Genomic DNA, 12,950 nt, shown 5'->3' with positions numbered 1-12,950 from the left:
AAATGGCCCCCTCAAGGATTGAACTCACAACCCTGGGTTTAGCAGGCCAATGCTCAAACCACTGAGCTATCCCTCCCCTCCAACTTCACAGAGATGAAAGAGAATCCACTGAGGTATCCAAGCTAAGCAGCTTCTATGGCATGTAATGGCCAATCATCAGCAAGGTTTGGTCCTTCCCTGTGCTGGGAAGTACAAAAATCTCAACCCCGAAGATATAGCCATTTGGGATGGTATCTACTTCTTATGTTGCCTTTTCCGTTCCACCGCCATACGCAAGGCTTGCAGAATCAGGTGTGCATTATTCAGGATGTTGTATTCACTTAGATTTACCAGCCAGCGGTAATTCTCATCAGTGTATCTGACTGAGAATGTATCGTATGGGGAAGAGCAGCTAGTAACATCAACTTTGCCCCCCTCCGTCTCTGAGCAGCAGCGCATCACACCTAGGAAAAAGATTCAACAGGACATTGCTGTGGTATTGGGTTTATGGCAGTTTGATGACAACATTTTACACTAATAACAAACAGATTTGTGAGAGACAGAGACATGAGACTGAAACAAGGGCTGAGCATCTCACAGCAAGGGACAGTTGATGATAGGAGTAACAATGAAAATGGTAACTTTAACCAGTGGAGAGGTTCATAGAATTGAAATGACCAGTGGGGACCCAGCCAGTAGAAAGAGTCATCAAATGAGAAATGGGGATCCAGTCAATGGGTAGACTGGCCACGCTGACCCTTAGTTAAATGCTTTGCAGCTGTTGTTAGGGGCTTCCTGGGGTTTCTGAATCTTGAAACAGGTAACACTCCTTTAGATTTTTCCTATCTTCCTCACTCAGGAAAACTTTTGGGAATGGGATTTTCTGCTCTGCATAGTACTTACAGGCCTGGTCCAGAGGCTAGAGCATTACAGAAGTGAACAGTATTAGATCCCAAAGAGGTTAAGATTATAGGATACCTATAAGATACTCCTGGCACACCTGTGAGGCTACATGTAGTTTGAGACCCATGGACTATGTTAATGACATCTACTATGTACTGTCCCCCCGCCGCCGCCCACCACAGAGTACTCAACACAAAATCATCATATGATACAAACAGAACTCAGTAACTGTTACAAACTGTAAATAGAGTTTTAAAGCTAGACGAATAACTACATTAAGAAAGGTTTCAGAATAACAACCGTGTTAGTCTGTATTCGTAAAAAGAAAAGGAGTACTTGTGGCACCTTAGAGACTAACCAATTTATTTGAGCATGAGCTTTCGTGAGCTACAGCTTACTTCATTGGATGCATACTGTGGAAGTATGCATCCGATGAAGTGAGCTGTAGCTCACGAAAGCTCATGCTCAAATAAATTGGTTAGTCTCTAAGGTGCCACAAGTACTCCTTTTCTTTTTACATTAAGAAAATGTTTTGGTTTCATGGTTAAGTGCTCAAAAGTCAGGAAACAATACAGTTTGGTTTGCGCATGCAATCACATACCCTTGCGTATAAGTATCATGATACCATTTTAAATTAGATTACATTTTCATTAGCTACAATGTTCTGTCTCAAGTAATATAATATATCTTACTTGATTCACAACCTGAAATGCATATGTCTAGCATCTTGTAGTACTATATACTACTCTATATATGCTAAACAAATAGAAAATAGTTTGTATCAACATGCTAAAAATCTCAGCATACTTCCTGCATGAAACTCATTTTATCCCAGTGGATGTTTAAAGATTAAATGATGCTTTGTTAGGCATACATACTGTGTATCATATAACTTGAAAAGTAGGGCCATAGCTATCGTCACTCACGAAAAAAAAGTCTATTCAAATATATCAATAGCCCAATGTTACAAAGATGGTCAATGTAAGCACGTGGCATTCCCACGCAGCCCCTAACAAAGTAAATACACTTAATATAAAGATCCAAATGTACTCTTTCCCTGGGCTAAGGCTTTATAGGTAACTTAATTAACATAACCACAAAACCTAAGATTCTGCCTAAATTCTCCCCCAAAGATAGCTTCCAGGGCTTTCCCTGTAGTATCCCTCATTCCCAGCCTATATAATTCTTCTGCTCCAGAAAGGCTATATATATATATATATATATATACACACACACACACATATATATCTAGTTGGAGGGAGCAGAAATTATTCTTCATCTTTATTCATACTTCTAGAATCTGAGTTTAATGTGACTCAACAGAAGATCCCTGCATTCCGATGCAGCATCTTTGAGTTTTCCACAATATTAGCCATCTTGTCTGAGATGAAGTCCTAATCAATTCAGCGTATATCATGACAGGTCTCTTTTACAACTCTGGTGGAAAACAGACTGATGTCTTTCGGAAGATTCAATAATTTCATAAATCAACATCAGACATTCCCAGCATAATAGGAGGGAATTGGAACAATTTCATTAACTGCTACACTGAAAGACTCACTGCAGGTGAAATGCATCTCACAAATCCCTGCTGCTAAAAGAATTCTACAACCGTATCCATTTTTTTACAGTTTCTAAGCCCTAGAGGTCTGTGATGATGAGATCACATGAAGATGGAAGTGAGACGTTTTAATAAACTGCAATGAGTAGATCAATGGTCTGAAACAAGGATTCATACCACTGACACTGGCAGCTGAATTTTCTCTCTCCTGGAATCACCTTCCTCTTCTAATGCTTGGAAATGGAAATAGAAGGATTAAAATGTAATTGATTTAATAAATTAGTTGAAATAATTGAAATAACATAATATTTCTAGCTATTAAGTATTGGAAGGTTACAGGCAAAGGGCTATCACTGGAGAAAACAAATGATAAATTGACTCCTCTCACCAAAGTCTGCGATCCTGCACTGTAACTTAAATGCAGGATGACATCCACTTTCCTCTCTGACCTTAAAAGTGGTGGGCAGCTGGTATTGATGAAAAATCCAGCATCTACCATGCCAAGGAGATCTGGTTGCTCACTCAGCTGGTTGGGAGACATGTCTAACACAGTATCTAAAAGGAAAATTTTTTTTGTCATAAGAAAAACAGTGTATGAGCAAATCTGCAACTTCTTTGAAGAAAACAGAGTTGAAAATGAAAGGGCTCATCCCATTGCTATACCACTATAGCTCAGCTTTATCCTAAAGGAATAACCTTCTCTGATTTAGGGTTCTCTGTGTTGTTCTATTCCTGGCTCTCTTAAACAGTTCCACCCCATTCTTGACCTGCAGGGGGCACCCAACTCTCTCCTTCTGCCTGCCTATAGGGCCAGAGTCCCGCAAAGCCCATAAGCACATGCTTATCTTTAAACACATACTTGCATACTTTGCTGGATTGGGGCCTTAGTCCTTTCTTTCTGCTCATAGAAAACTATGAACTTTGTCAAACGTCTATTAGTTAAACTCAGTGACTGTACCCCAAGGAGATGGAAGTTAAGCCCTACCAAACTGATATCAATACAGATTTTCAGCCTTGCACAATTCAGGTGATTGGTCAAACAATTGTTTTCTAAATTAGATTCAAATTTTGCTACTTATGGTGGGTTAGAAATGGATGCTCATTCACTCTCCTCCAAGCCCAGGTCGCCTCACTAAATTCCACACTCAAAACCACCTCAAAAGACACAGTTAAAAACCAGTGCTATTACCTTTCCATCTACAAAACTTCTCATTCCCCAGATAGTCATTATGGACCTGGAAGCCTTTGAGAAAATTGTGATATTGAGCAACTGACAGGCGATCTGTTAAAGCATCTCGAAGAGCAGTGGAAAAAGGGCCTTCAGGAGTGAGCATGTGAGTATTCACCTCATGTGGCCTCGTAGGCAGCATAGGCTCTTCCTCTGTACAAGGGGAGACAAGGAGAGAAAAGCTTTGGTTTCATATAACCTTTTTGGGGTGTTGTCCTTGTATTTAAGTGATGGTTGAGGCAGGTTTTAGGATGATTTATTTAACCAACAACAAACAATAACTTTTAAAGTAACCATGGTACCGTTGTTGCTGTAATATTGCCCAGTTTTATTCTCTGTGTTGGTCTCTGAAACTGGTTCTGGTCTGTGTGTGTGCTGGTCTGTGAGATTCAACAGCAAATGTGATACTGCATCCTTTTCATCTGCAGGATGTGTGGCAACTTTCAACTGCCTGCTGAAGCTTAACCCTTTTTTAACACACTCTGTAGTTTTGGTAGTTATCATAATTGCGGCAATATTTTCCCCTGATTTGCATCCTCCTCTTTTAAGTCCATGCATCATGGTAATTCTCTTTCAGCTGAGGAGGGTCCCATCAGTGCTGCTCCTAGCCCAGCCAAAAGAACTTAGCAGAGCAGCATAAGGCATTCCCCTGGGTCTATCTGTGGCTTCTGCAGAATTTAAAAAACCTTCCTGGAGAGAATATGTTCACACTATGTGACAGGCTTCATATGTCAGATAGGCAAGAATCTCCAATTTAAACATGAATGAAAGGCGAAGTTGAGGTATAAAAAGGTCTCACCAATATCAACTACTCTGTCTCGAGTCCACCTGTGCCAGAAGTCTTCTGAACTGTTGGACAAACTCCAGATGTATAACAGGTTCAGGGAAAATACACTGCTCCACATGCCTGTGAAGGGAAAGAGATTTTATGGAAACTAATTTAGTGAACATTTGGAAGCATCTAATTGAAAACTGCCTTTTGCTTTCTCCATCAACTTGTTCAATTTTCTTCCACTTAATTTTTGTGGGAGCCTGAGGAGCACAATTCAAAGATTCCTAAACCTTCAAGTTTTAATGTATTTGACACTTCAAAGGTGCTGACTTTAACTCTAATTGAAGACATCAACTACAGGGAGTGTTAGATCTCTAACTTACCACAGGTAACGTTGCACTCGAAACCAAGGAAGTGATGGGAGAGAAACCCAGGTGTAGAAATACTCTCTCAGGAAGCTGAATAGAGCTTTATTGCAATAAGCCTGAGATCATCCTATGCACTTATCTTTCCTGGTGGTTCCCTAACTACACTGAGCAGGGCTCTCCTGTCTCTACAAAGGTCATCCCAGCCTTGAGTTGCCCTGAATCCCCTTTGAATGGGGATTCTCTGGTTGTCCCACAGTTTACCCTATCAACAGGGAAAGTCCCCCTGGCGTGTTAAAGGGTTCTGTCATCTCCCCAAACCCTCCTCATCCCCCTGCATTCCACCCACTGTTTTTTTCCTTCTAAGATCAACTTTTCTGCCCACACCCTCTCTCATATGTCTCAGACTCGCACTTTGGGCATCTCAGATGGGGGCTGCTCTGAACAGCTCTCTCAAACAGTCCCATCTGGAACCACATCTACCATTTTAACATTATCTTTGAGCAAAACACTCTGTTTGACTTCCTTTTAAACATGCTTTTAGGATATGTAGGCTGAGCCCTTACAGCTTCTCAAGGAAGAGAAGATGGGAGTCAGCATGTACACAGAATGTATTACAGTCTCATTTTTAATACTGGTGATAAATCCGTATCTCCATTAGCTGCATGCTGGCTAGAGACACGGCGTCAAGCTAAACTTGGCTGTGGACCGAGAACTCAAAATGTCCTGAACTTCAGACTTTTTTTTTCAAATCGCTCCATTCTAATGAGGAGCTGGAGGATACTGGAATGAGGAAACTGGGGAAGGCAACTCTGATGTAGTGAGGGCTGACAACAGATGAAGATCCTGGAAGGGGAGACTGGGATGAGGATCCCGAGGGAGTGAAGGCTGAGACCGGCCAGGTGCAGAGCCTGGAACAAAGATTCAGGAATGAGGTAGGGAAGAAGCGACAGGACTGAGACAGGGACAGGACAGACAGGTATGTGTGACCAATAGAGAACATTCCCATCCAGACCAGGAACAGAACCCAATGTTCCTGAGTCTTATCACCCTCTGCCATGAGCAAATATCTATGAAAACCATCTTGCAAAGTATGTGTCTCATCCTCCTTGAGTGGCTGGTTCACATAAAGGATGACAACCTACTACTGCTACCAATTATTCCCTTAGGTCAAGTGACAGAGGCTTGTGTGGTGGTCCTAAAGTTTCCAGCACTGCTGATGACCCAAGTGGTAGTCAATATGACATCCTCTGATGGATTTACTGTTTTTAATTTGGCTTTTTTTAAATACTCGGGAAATTATATACAAAAACACTATGTTAAAGGAACATTAATTTGCCCTGTTGTGCATATGTATTATGATAGAATCCTCAATTACATGATGACATAATATTTTTTCCACAGAACCTTGCCTCATGTACAGGATGGACTTGCTCTGAGGATGAATCAGGGTTATGTAGTGAAGGAATCCATGTCTTGTCTGGTGCAGAAATTGAAAGGTGAGTAGTGAATGAGGCAGAGTATTGCAGAATGAGAAAGGATGGTCTCCTGTATAAGGCAATTGAATGCTGCTCTGGAGAATTTTTTTCTATCTCTGCCTCTGCCACAAAGTTCCTGTATGATGTTGGGCAAGTTACGTAAACCAAACTACTCACACGTTGTCACTATTTGTGTGTGCCTCACTTTCTGGGTGCCCGACTTGAGACTCTTGCATCTGATTTGCAGAAGCACTGAGCACCCACAGCTGCATCTGAAATCACTAGAAATTGCTTTGACCACATGAAGTGCTATCTAATGCTAACTACTCTGAAAAATCAGGCCTTAGGCATCTCAAATTGGGCACCCAAAATCAGTGGATGCTTTTCACCTTAATCTCTTTGTGCTTCTATTCCCCGTCTGGGAATAACTGGGAATAATACCATCTTCTCACCTCACATGGGATATTGTGAACTAATTCAAATGATGGTTTTGAAGCACTCAAATACTTCAGAGATAAGCACCATAGAAAAGCCCATGAGTTCATTAATAATTCTGTATCCAGAGCAGTGTTTGAATGGTGTGCAGCAAATAAGGCCTAGGGCCAGACACTGAAAAATGAGGAGAAAACAAAATATTGAATAGTTGCGCATTGAGTGAGCACCATCCACCTTATGGACTGTTGGAGAAAGGGGTCCTGTGGAAAAATAGTATGCAAACATGTCATTGAAGACTCTATCATAATTAGAGCGGGATGAAATTTTTCAGTTTAAACTTTTTTCACCAAAATATGCAGATTCTAGTCAACTGAAACATTTCACAGTCAAATTTGCTGAATTGTTTCTGTAAAAAAACAAAATACTGAAAAAGATCTATATCTATTGTTTTGACATTTTTAAAATGAAAAGTTACAATTTTTCTATTCAAAATGACTTACTTTGAATTTAATTTACATTTTTTAAAAAATAACCAAAATCAAAATGAAATGTTTCATTTTGGGTAAAGTAAAACGTTTCCTGGTACCTGAAACAAATTGTTTTGACTTTTTTGTTTCACCAAAAAATGTGGAAAATATTTGGTTTGGTTTTGATTTTTCTGTTTAGCCACTGAACCGAAACTTGTTGTACAACTCATACTTGTTCATACTTGTTCATACTCAAACTTGTTCATATTGCATATGAACAAGGAGGCCAAATTATAGTTGCACAGACAACTTTAATTGTAGCATTTCCTAACTTTTGATTACTTTATTTTGCAATCTTAACATTCCTTTAGCATACTTATTTGGATGTAATGATAGATAGATAGATACACATATGAACGCACACGCATCTCTTGGCGGGCACTATACTAGTACTGAATGTTACAGACCAACAAATATCCACTTTCTGGTTATGGTTTTGTGTTAGTACAGTAGGTTGACATTTCGCAGGACAATACATCACCAAGAAGGTAACAGATCCGGGTTTCAGGGAGCCTCTTTAACAGACGTCCCATAAAGAACTCGCTTCCCAAATCCTCCATGCGAACAAATGCTCCATATTTCAGGAATCCCATCTCATAGGGAGTGAACTCAACCCATTCTGCAAACAGAGCCACAAAAAAAGACATTCAGAAATGTCTCCCAAATGACTTGAAAGAGAGATACTGCTACTAAATTAAGCAAAGAGTTTGAGATGGACTAAGCCTTCTGTTTTCTATCTGATCTTTGCAAAGTATAATTTACAAACCACCATCTTCTAGGCCAGATTTTCAAAGTCAGATGCACGAAGCTGAGTTCATGAATTTGTGTGTGCCTCTTTTACATGTGCAGTTACCTTATGTGCAAGTTAGGCAACTAGCTTGGCATGTGCACACATAAATACATGGTTTTGTGGACTTGTGGCACCTTAGAGACTAACCAATTTATTTGAGCATAAGCTTTCGTGATGCAGCCGATGAAGTGAGCTGTAGCTCATGAAAGCTTATGGTCAAATAAATTGGTTAGTCTCTAAGGTGCCACAAGTTCTCCTTTTCTTTTTGCGAATACAGACTAACACGGCTGCTACTCTGAAACCTGTCATTGTTTTGTGTGTGCACGCTAGGCCTAATTCTGCTTTCACTTTCACTGGTTTTACACCAGGATAACTCCCCTGACATCGGTGGAGTTAGCAGAATCAGGCCTATTGTGTGCATAAATTAGGTGTACACAAATGTATATGTGCAACTCTCTGTGTTTACCTAGAAAATCTGGTTCAAAGTAAATGATTTGATTCCATATATGTGACACTGATGATCATGAAGGCAGATATTTTCTCTTTCACTAGCAGGGATGTTCTCTTCAAATCCAGGGTAAAGGTCTTTTAATGGCAGTGTAAAGAAAGCCCAGGACTGAAAGAACATGGGGAATTAATTTCCTTTTCATCCAAGGGGGTGTAGTACTTCCAACTCAGCAGTGAAAGGAAGCCCAGTATTTGATTTGCTTTTCTCTCTTCTTGGCTGAAGAGAAAAATACTGAAGTATTGATGAGCAAGATTCAGTGAAGTCCTCTTGGGTCATGAAAACAGCATTAATTTCTCAAAATATTTCCAATGGTTTCTTCTTCTAATCATGCCAGATCATATTCTGAGAACAGCCTGTCTTATGATATTTCTACACTTCTACTTCTAATCCTGAAATTTGGAATCCCCGAAACTCTCCTCTTGTACCAAAACTGTAAGCTTTGGAGGGCATGGGCTGCCTCTTTGGGTATGTCCACACAACAACCATGAGGCACAAATGCAGCACATGCATTTATACCCAAACTAGCTTTGATCATGCTAGGTCACTAAAAATAGCAGTGTGGGTCTGACGACGCAGGTGGTGGCATGGACTAGCCACCCAAGTACAGTCCTGCCCAGGGCCCTAGGTACGTACTCAGGTGGCTAGCCCATGCTATGCTGCCTATGCTGCCGCGGCTACCCTGCTATTTTTTAGCAAACTAGCTCCATTATGGCTAGTTGGGTATGCCTACATGTGCTGTCCTGATTGCAGTAGAGACATACCCTCTGCAAATGTCTGTACAGCAGAAATAGGGCTGCGGTCTATAAGCGTTTCCAGAGTGCAAAGAACAAACAACAACTGAACAGGTATGCCTACGACTAAACCCAAACCTTGGTAAATTTATAATCAAACACATCACTTGAACATCAAAGTTACCTTTGAAATCTAGAGTGCTATACTTGTCCCGGACATTGACTGCCACATAGATGGGCAACGGGTTCTGACCCTCATTCACCGCTTCCTGCTGGTCTGAGAGTTTATGGTTCTCCTTCTGTTTTTTGAAGAAAAACAGTTACCTGAGAATGCATGAAATGACACAGGAACCTCTCTACTGTGAATTAGATTGCAGCATTTATGCCCCAGCCCTGTACGCAGGGTGGCACAGAACCATGCCACCCCAGGAGAAACACTGGCAGTGATTGTTCCTCAGGCAGATACAATCCCCCCGGGCTACTCAATGCACACAGGTGTACACAGTCTGCACTTCCTGATGTTTCAGCTTTGCTTTGTGAGCTGGTGCAAGGAAGGGAAGGGCCACAACGCTGTCATCTCCCCAACCCCTTTCAAGCAATTTGCTCCCCAGGGTGGAGTGGGGATCTATTGCACTTTCCATGTTCCTGCAGCCAAAATACAATTTATTTAATGTGTGGCAGGGGTGACCAAACTGGTTCATGAGCTGCATGAGGCTTTTTTACAGTTAATGTGCAGCTCGCGAAGCCCCCATGTGCATCCCATTCTCCACCTACCAGACTGAGGGGGAGCTTGGGGTTTCTGCCCTGTAAAGAAGGGGGTCTCGGGTCTTCAGCCTGGTGTGGAGTGCCTTCCAGGGCTCTGGGCTTCACCAGGAGTGGGGCTGAAGCCCCCGTCAGGTGGGCCCCATGGGCCTGAAGCCCCACTCCAGCTGGCGCACCATGGCTCTCGAATTTCTGAACAGTGTCATATGCGGCTCGGAGGGTCAGTAAGTTTGGCCAGCCCGATATATGGTATGCATTTATACCTAACCATTCCAAAATAAATTTGATTCCAATAGAATTTCCTGATGCAGATAACTCTACAGCACCACAGGGCATGCAATCTCTCCTCACAGATTTATTGCTCCTAATTCTTATAGAGAAAACATCTGCAGCTCTCTGAGAAAATAAATAGATACTGTACCCCATCATGCAGCATATACTCAATGATCAGCCCCCACAGATCTATAAATGATGTCCTGTATCCCTCTCGTTTACGCTGACACAGCTGCTGGTTAAAATATTTCATGCGATCCATAGAGAAACAACTCATCTTGCATTTGGTCACACATTTCTGGGCTTCACGGATTTTCTCATCTAGATCCTTCTGTGACCAATAAGCATCTTTATACAAGCATGACATGGTCCTGGGGAAGGGTAATATATAAAAAAAAAACATTAACAAAAAATAATCTACAAAAAATCTGTCCTTTTGTTAGAGTGTCAGTTTTAAGTGTTTCTTGTAGTTTGTGCACTACTCGATTTTTTTATAGCAGTTTGTGGGGGAAAATATCATTTGAGGTGTCTATGACTGTTCTATAAAAGGCTCATGTGAGTACATTTTTTCTAGTGTTTGATATTTCCTTTTTCCAACGACTGCCGCATTTTAAAGAGTAAAATTAATAGGAGTGAATCTTTAGTTTGCATGATTGGATAATTTATTGTAAAGAGTTGAAATTTTATTTTCTATGTTTATTTTTCACGATAAATATAAGTTAGTTTTGACTGATGACAGTATCCTGGCATCACATTATAGTCAGCATCAATTTTATGGCGCTCCTTAGTATATGGCTCTCAGTTCTGGATGCATTTCTTAATGCTTAGCAACCCATTTGATCTTGCTGGCCTTGTGAGAGGAAAACGAGAGATAAAATGTAGTCTTGTGGTTAACGTAGTGACCTAGGCCATAAGCAACATGGGTTCAAATCCTGGCTTTACTACAGGGTTTCTGTGTGACGATGGGCAAGTCATTTCTGTACCAAATGACTGGAGGATACCAAACGTGATGCCAATTTTTAAAAAGGGCTCCAGAGGTGACCCCGACAATTACAGGCCAGTAAGTCTGACTTCAGTACCTGGCAACTGGATGAAACTATAGTAAAGAACAGAATTGTCAGACAACTCGATGAAAATAATTTGTTGAGGAAGAGTCAACATGGTTTTTGTAAAGGGAAATAACACTTCACCAATCTACTAGAATTCTTTGAGGTGGTCAACAAGTATGTGTACAAGGGAATACAGAACACTTAGATTTTCAGAAAACAAGGTCCCACACCAAAGGCTTATAAGCAAAGTAAACTATCATGGGATAAGAGGGAAGGTCCTCTCATGGATCGGTAACTGGTTAAAAGATAGGAAGCAAAGGGTAGGAATAAATGGTCAGTTTCCAGAATGGAGAGAAACAAATAGTGGCGTCCTCCCAGGGGTCTGTACTGGTATCACTACTAGTCAATATATTCATTAATGATCTGAAAAAAGGGGTAAATGGTGATGTGGCAAAATTTGCAGATGATACAAAACTATTCAAGATAGTTAAGTCCAAAGCAGGCTGCAAAGGGCTACAAAGGGATCTCACAAAATTGGGTAACTGGGCAACAAAATGGCAGATGAAATTCTATGTTGACAAATGGAAATAATGCACATCAGAAAACACAATACCAACTATATATATAAAATGATAGGGTCTGAATTAGCTGTTACCACTCAAGAAAGAGATCTTGGAGTCATATATAGTTCTCTGAAAATATCCATTCAATGTGCAGCAGCAGTCAAAAAAGCTAGCAAAATATTGGGAATAATTAAGAAAGGGATAGATAATAAGACAGAAAATATCATATTGCCTCTATATAAACCCATGGTATGCTCACATCTTGAATACTGTGTGCAGATGTGGTCACCCCATCTCGAAAAAGATATACTGGAATTGAAAAAGGTTCAGAAAAAGTCAACAAAAATTATTAGGGGTATGGAACAACTCCCATATGAGGAGAGATTAATAAAGATTGGGACTTTTCATCTTGGGAAAGAAATGACTAAGCGGTGATATGTCATAAAATCATGACTGGTGTGGAGAAAGTAAATAAGGAAGTGTTATTTACTCCTTCTCATTACACAAGAACCCAGGTGTCACCAAATGAAATTAACAGGCAGCAGGTTTAAAACAAACAAAAGGAAATATTAGACAATTAGAATAAGCATGTGAATTTTAGAGCACTTAGAAAAATCAGCTGTTAAACCATACTGATTAAACTTTCTAGTGCAGGCCACACCTCAGCTAGTCTCAATCTTAACTACAGTGGTGCTATCACCCCACTTTAAGGCCATCATTTATCTTATTACAGCGCAGACTGGGCCAAAGGGTGCCAGACAGACAGACCAATGTTTAGGGTGAAATGGCACTGCACTGCCCCAGGGAACTCTGGGAGAGATAGTTGATCCCATCCCAAATGTACGGTGTACAGGACAAATATGCACGCTGCACTGCCATGCTTCCTCTGTACAGCCAACCAGCCCCACCTCGTAGTAGTGGTAGCCCCAACCAGCAACGGACAACCATGGAAACAGGTTTGGACTCAAAGCTATAAACAACAACAAATCCCTAACACCAGTGCTTAACACTACCCATTTTCTTTAG

At 40.8% G+C, this 12,950-nt stretch overlaps 1 protein-coding gene across 1 annotated transcript in view; it reads right to left on the bottom strand.

The window, feature by feature from the left end:
• Positions 1–763: 763 nt before the first annotated feature.
• LOC140913612 (cytosolic phospholipase A2 epsilon-like) overlaps positions 764–12,950 on the bottom strand; it is a 53,902-nt gene continuing 41,715 nt past the window's right edge. The window contains exons 15-21 of the mRNA XM_073350338.1: positions 10,461–10,683; positions 9,462–9,576; positions 7,730–7,867; positions 4,471–4,578; positions 3,633–3,824; positions 2,832–2,998; positions 764–898 (exon numbers count right to left, since the gene is read on the bottom strand). Of these exons, the coding sequence (XP_073206439.1) occupies positions 764–898; positions 2,832–2,998; positions 3,633–3,824; positions 4,471–4,578; positions 7,730–7,867; positions 9,462–9,576; positions 10,461–10,683 (1,078 nt within the window). The remainder of the gene's footprint in view (positions 899–2,831; positions 2,999–3,632; positions 3,825–4,470; positions 4,579–7,729; positions 7,868–9,461; positions 9,577–10,460; positions 10,684–12,950) is intronic.

Source organism: Lepidochelys kempii, chromosome 6 (genome assembly GCF_965140265.1).
Source record: "Lepidochelys kempii isolate rLepKem1 chromosome 6, rLepKem1.hap2, whole genome shotgun sequence".
NCBI classification, from domain to species: Eukaryota; Metazoa; Chordata; order Testudines; family Cheloniidae; genus Lepidochelys; species Lepidochelys kempii.
Note: the sequence above shows the minus strand (reverse complement) of the source record. Positions and strands in the feature narration are given on the sequence as shown.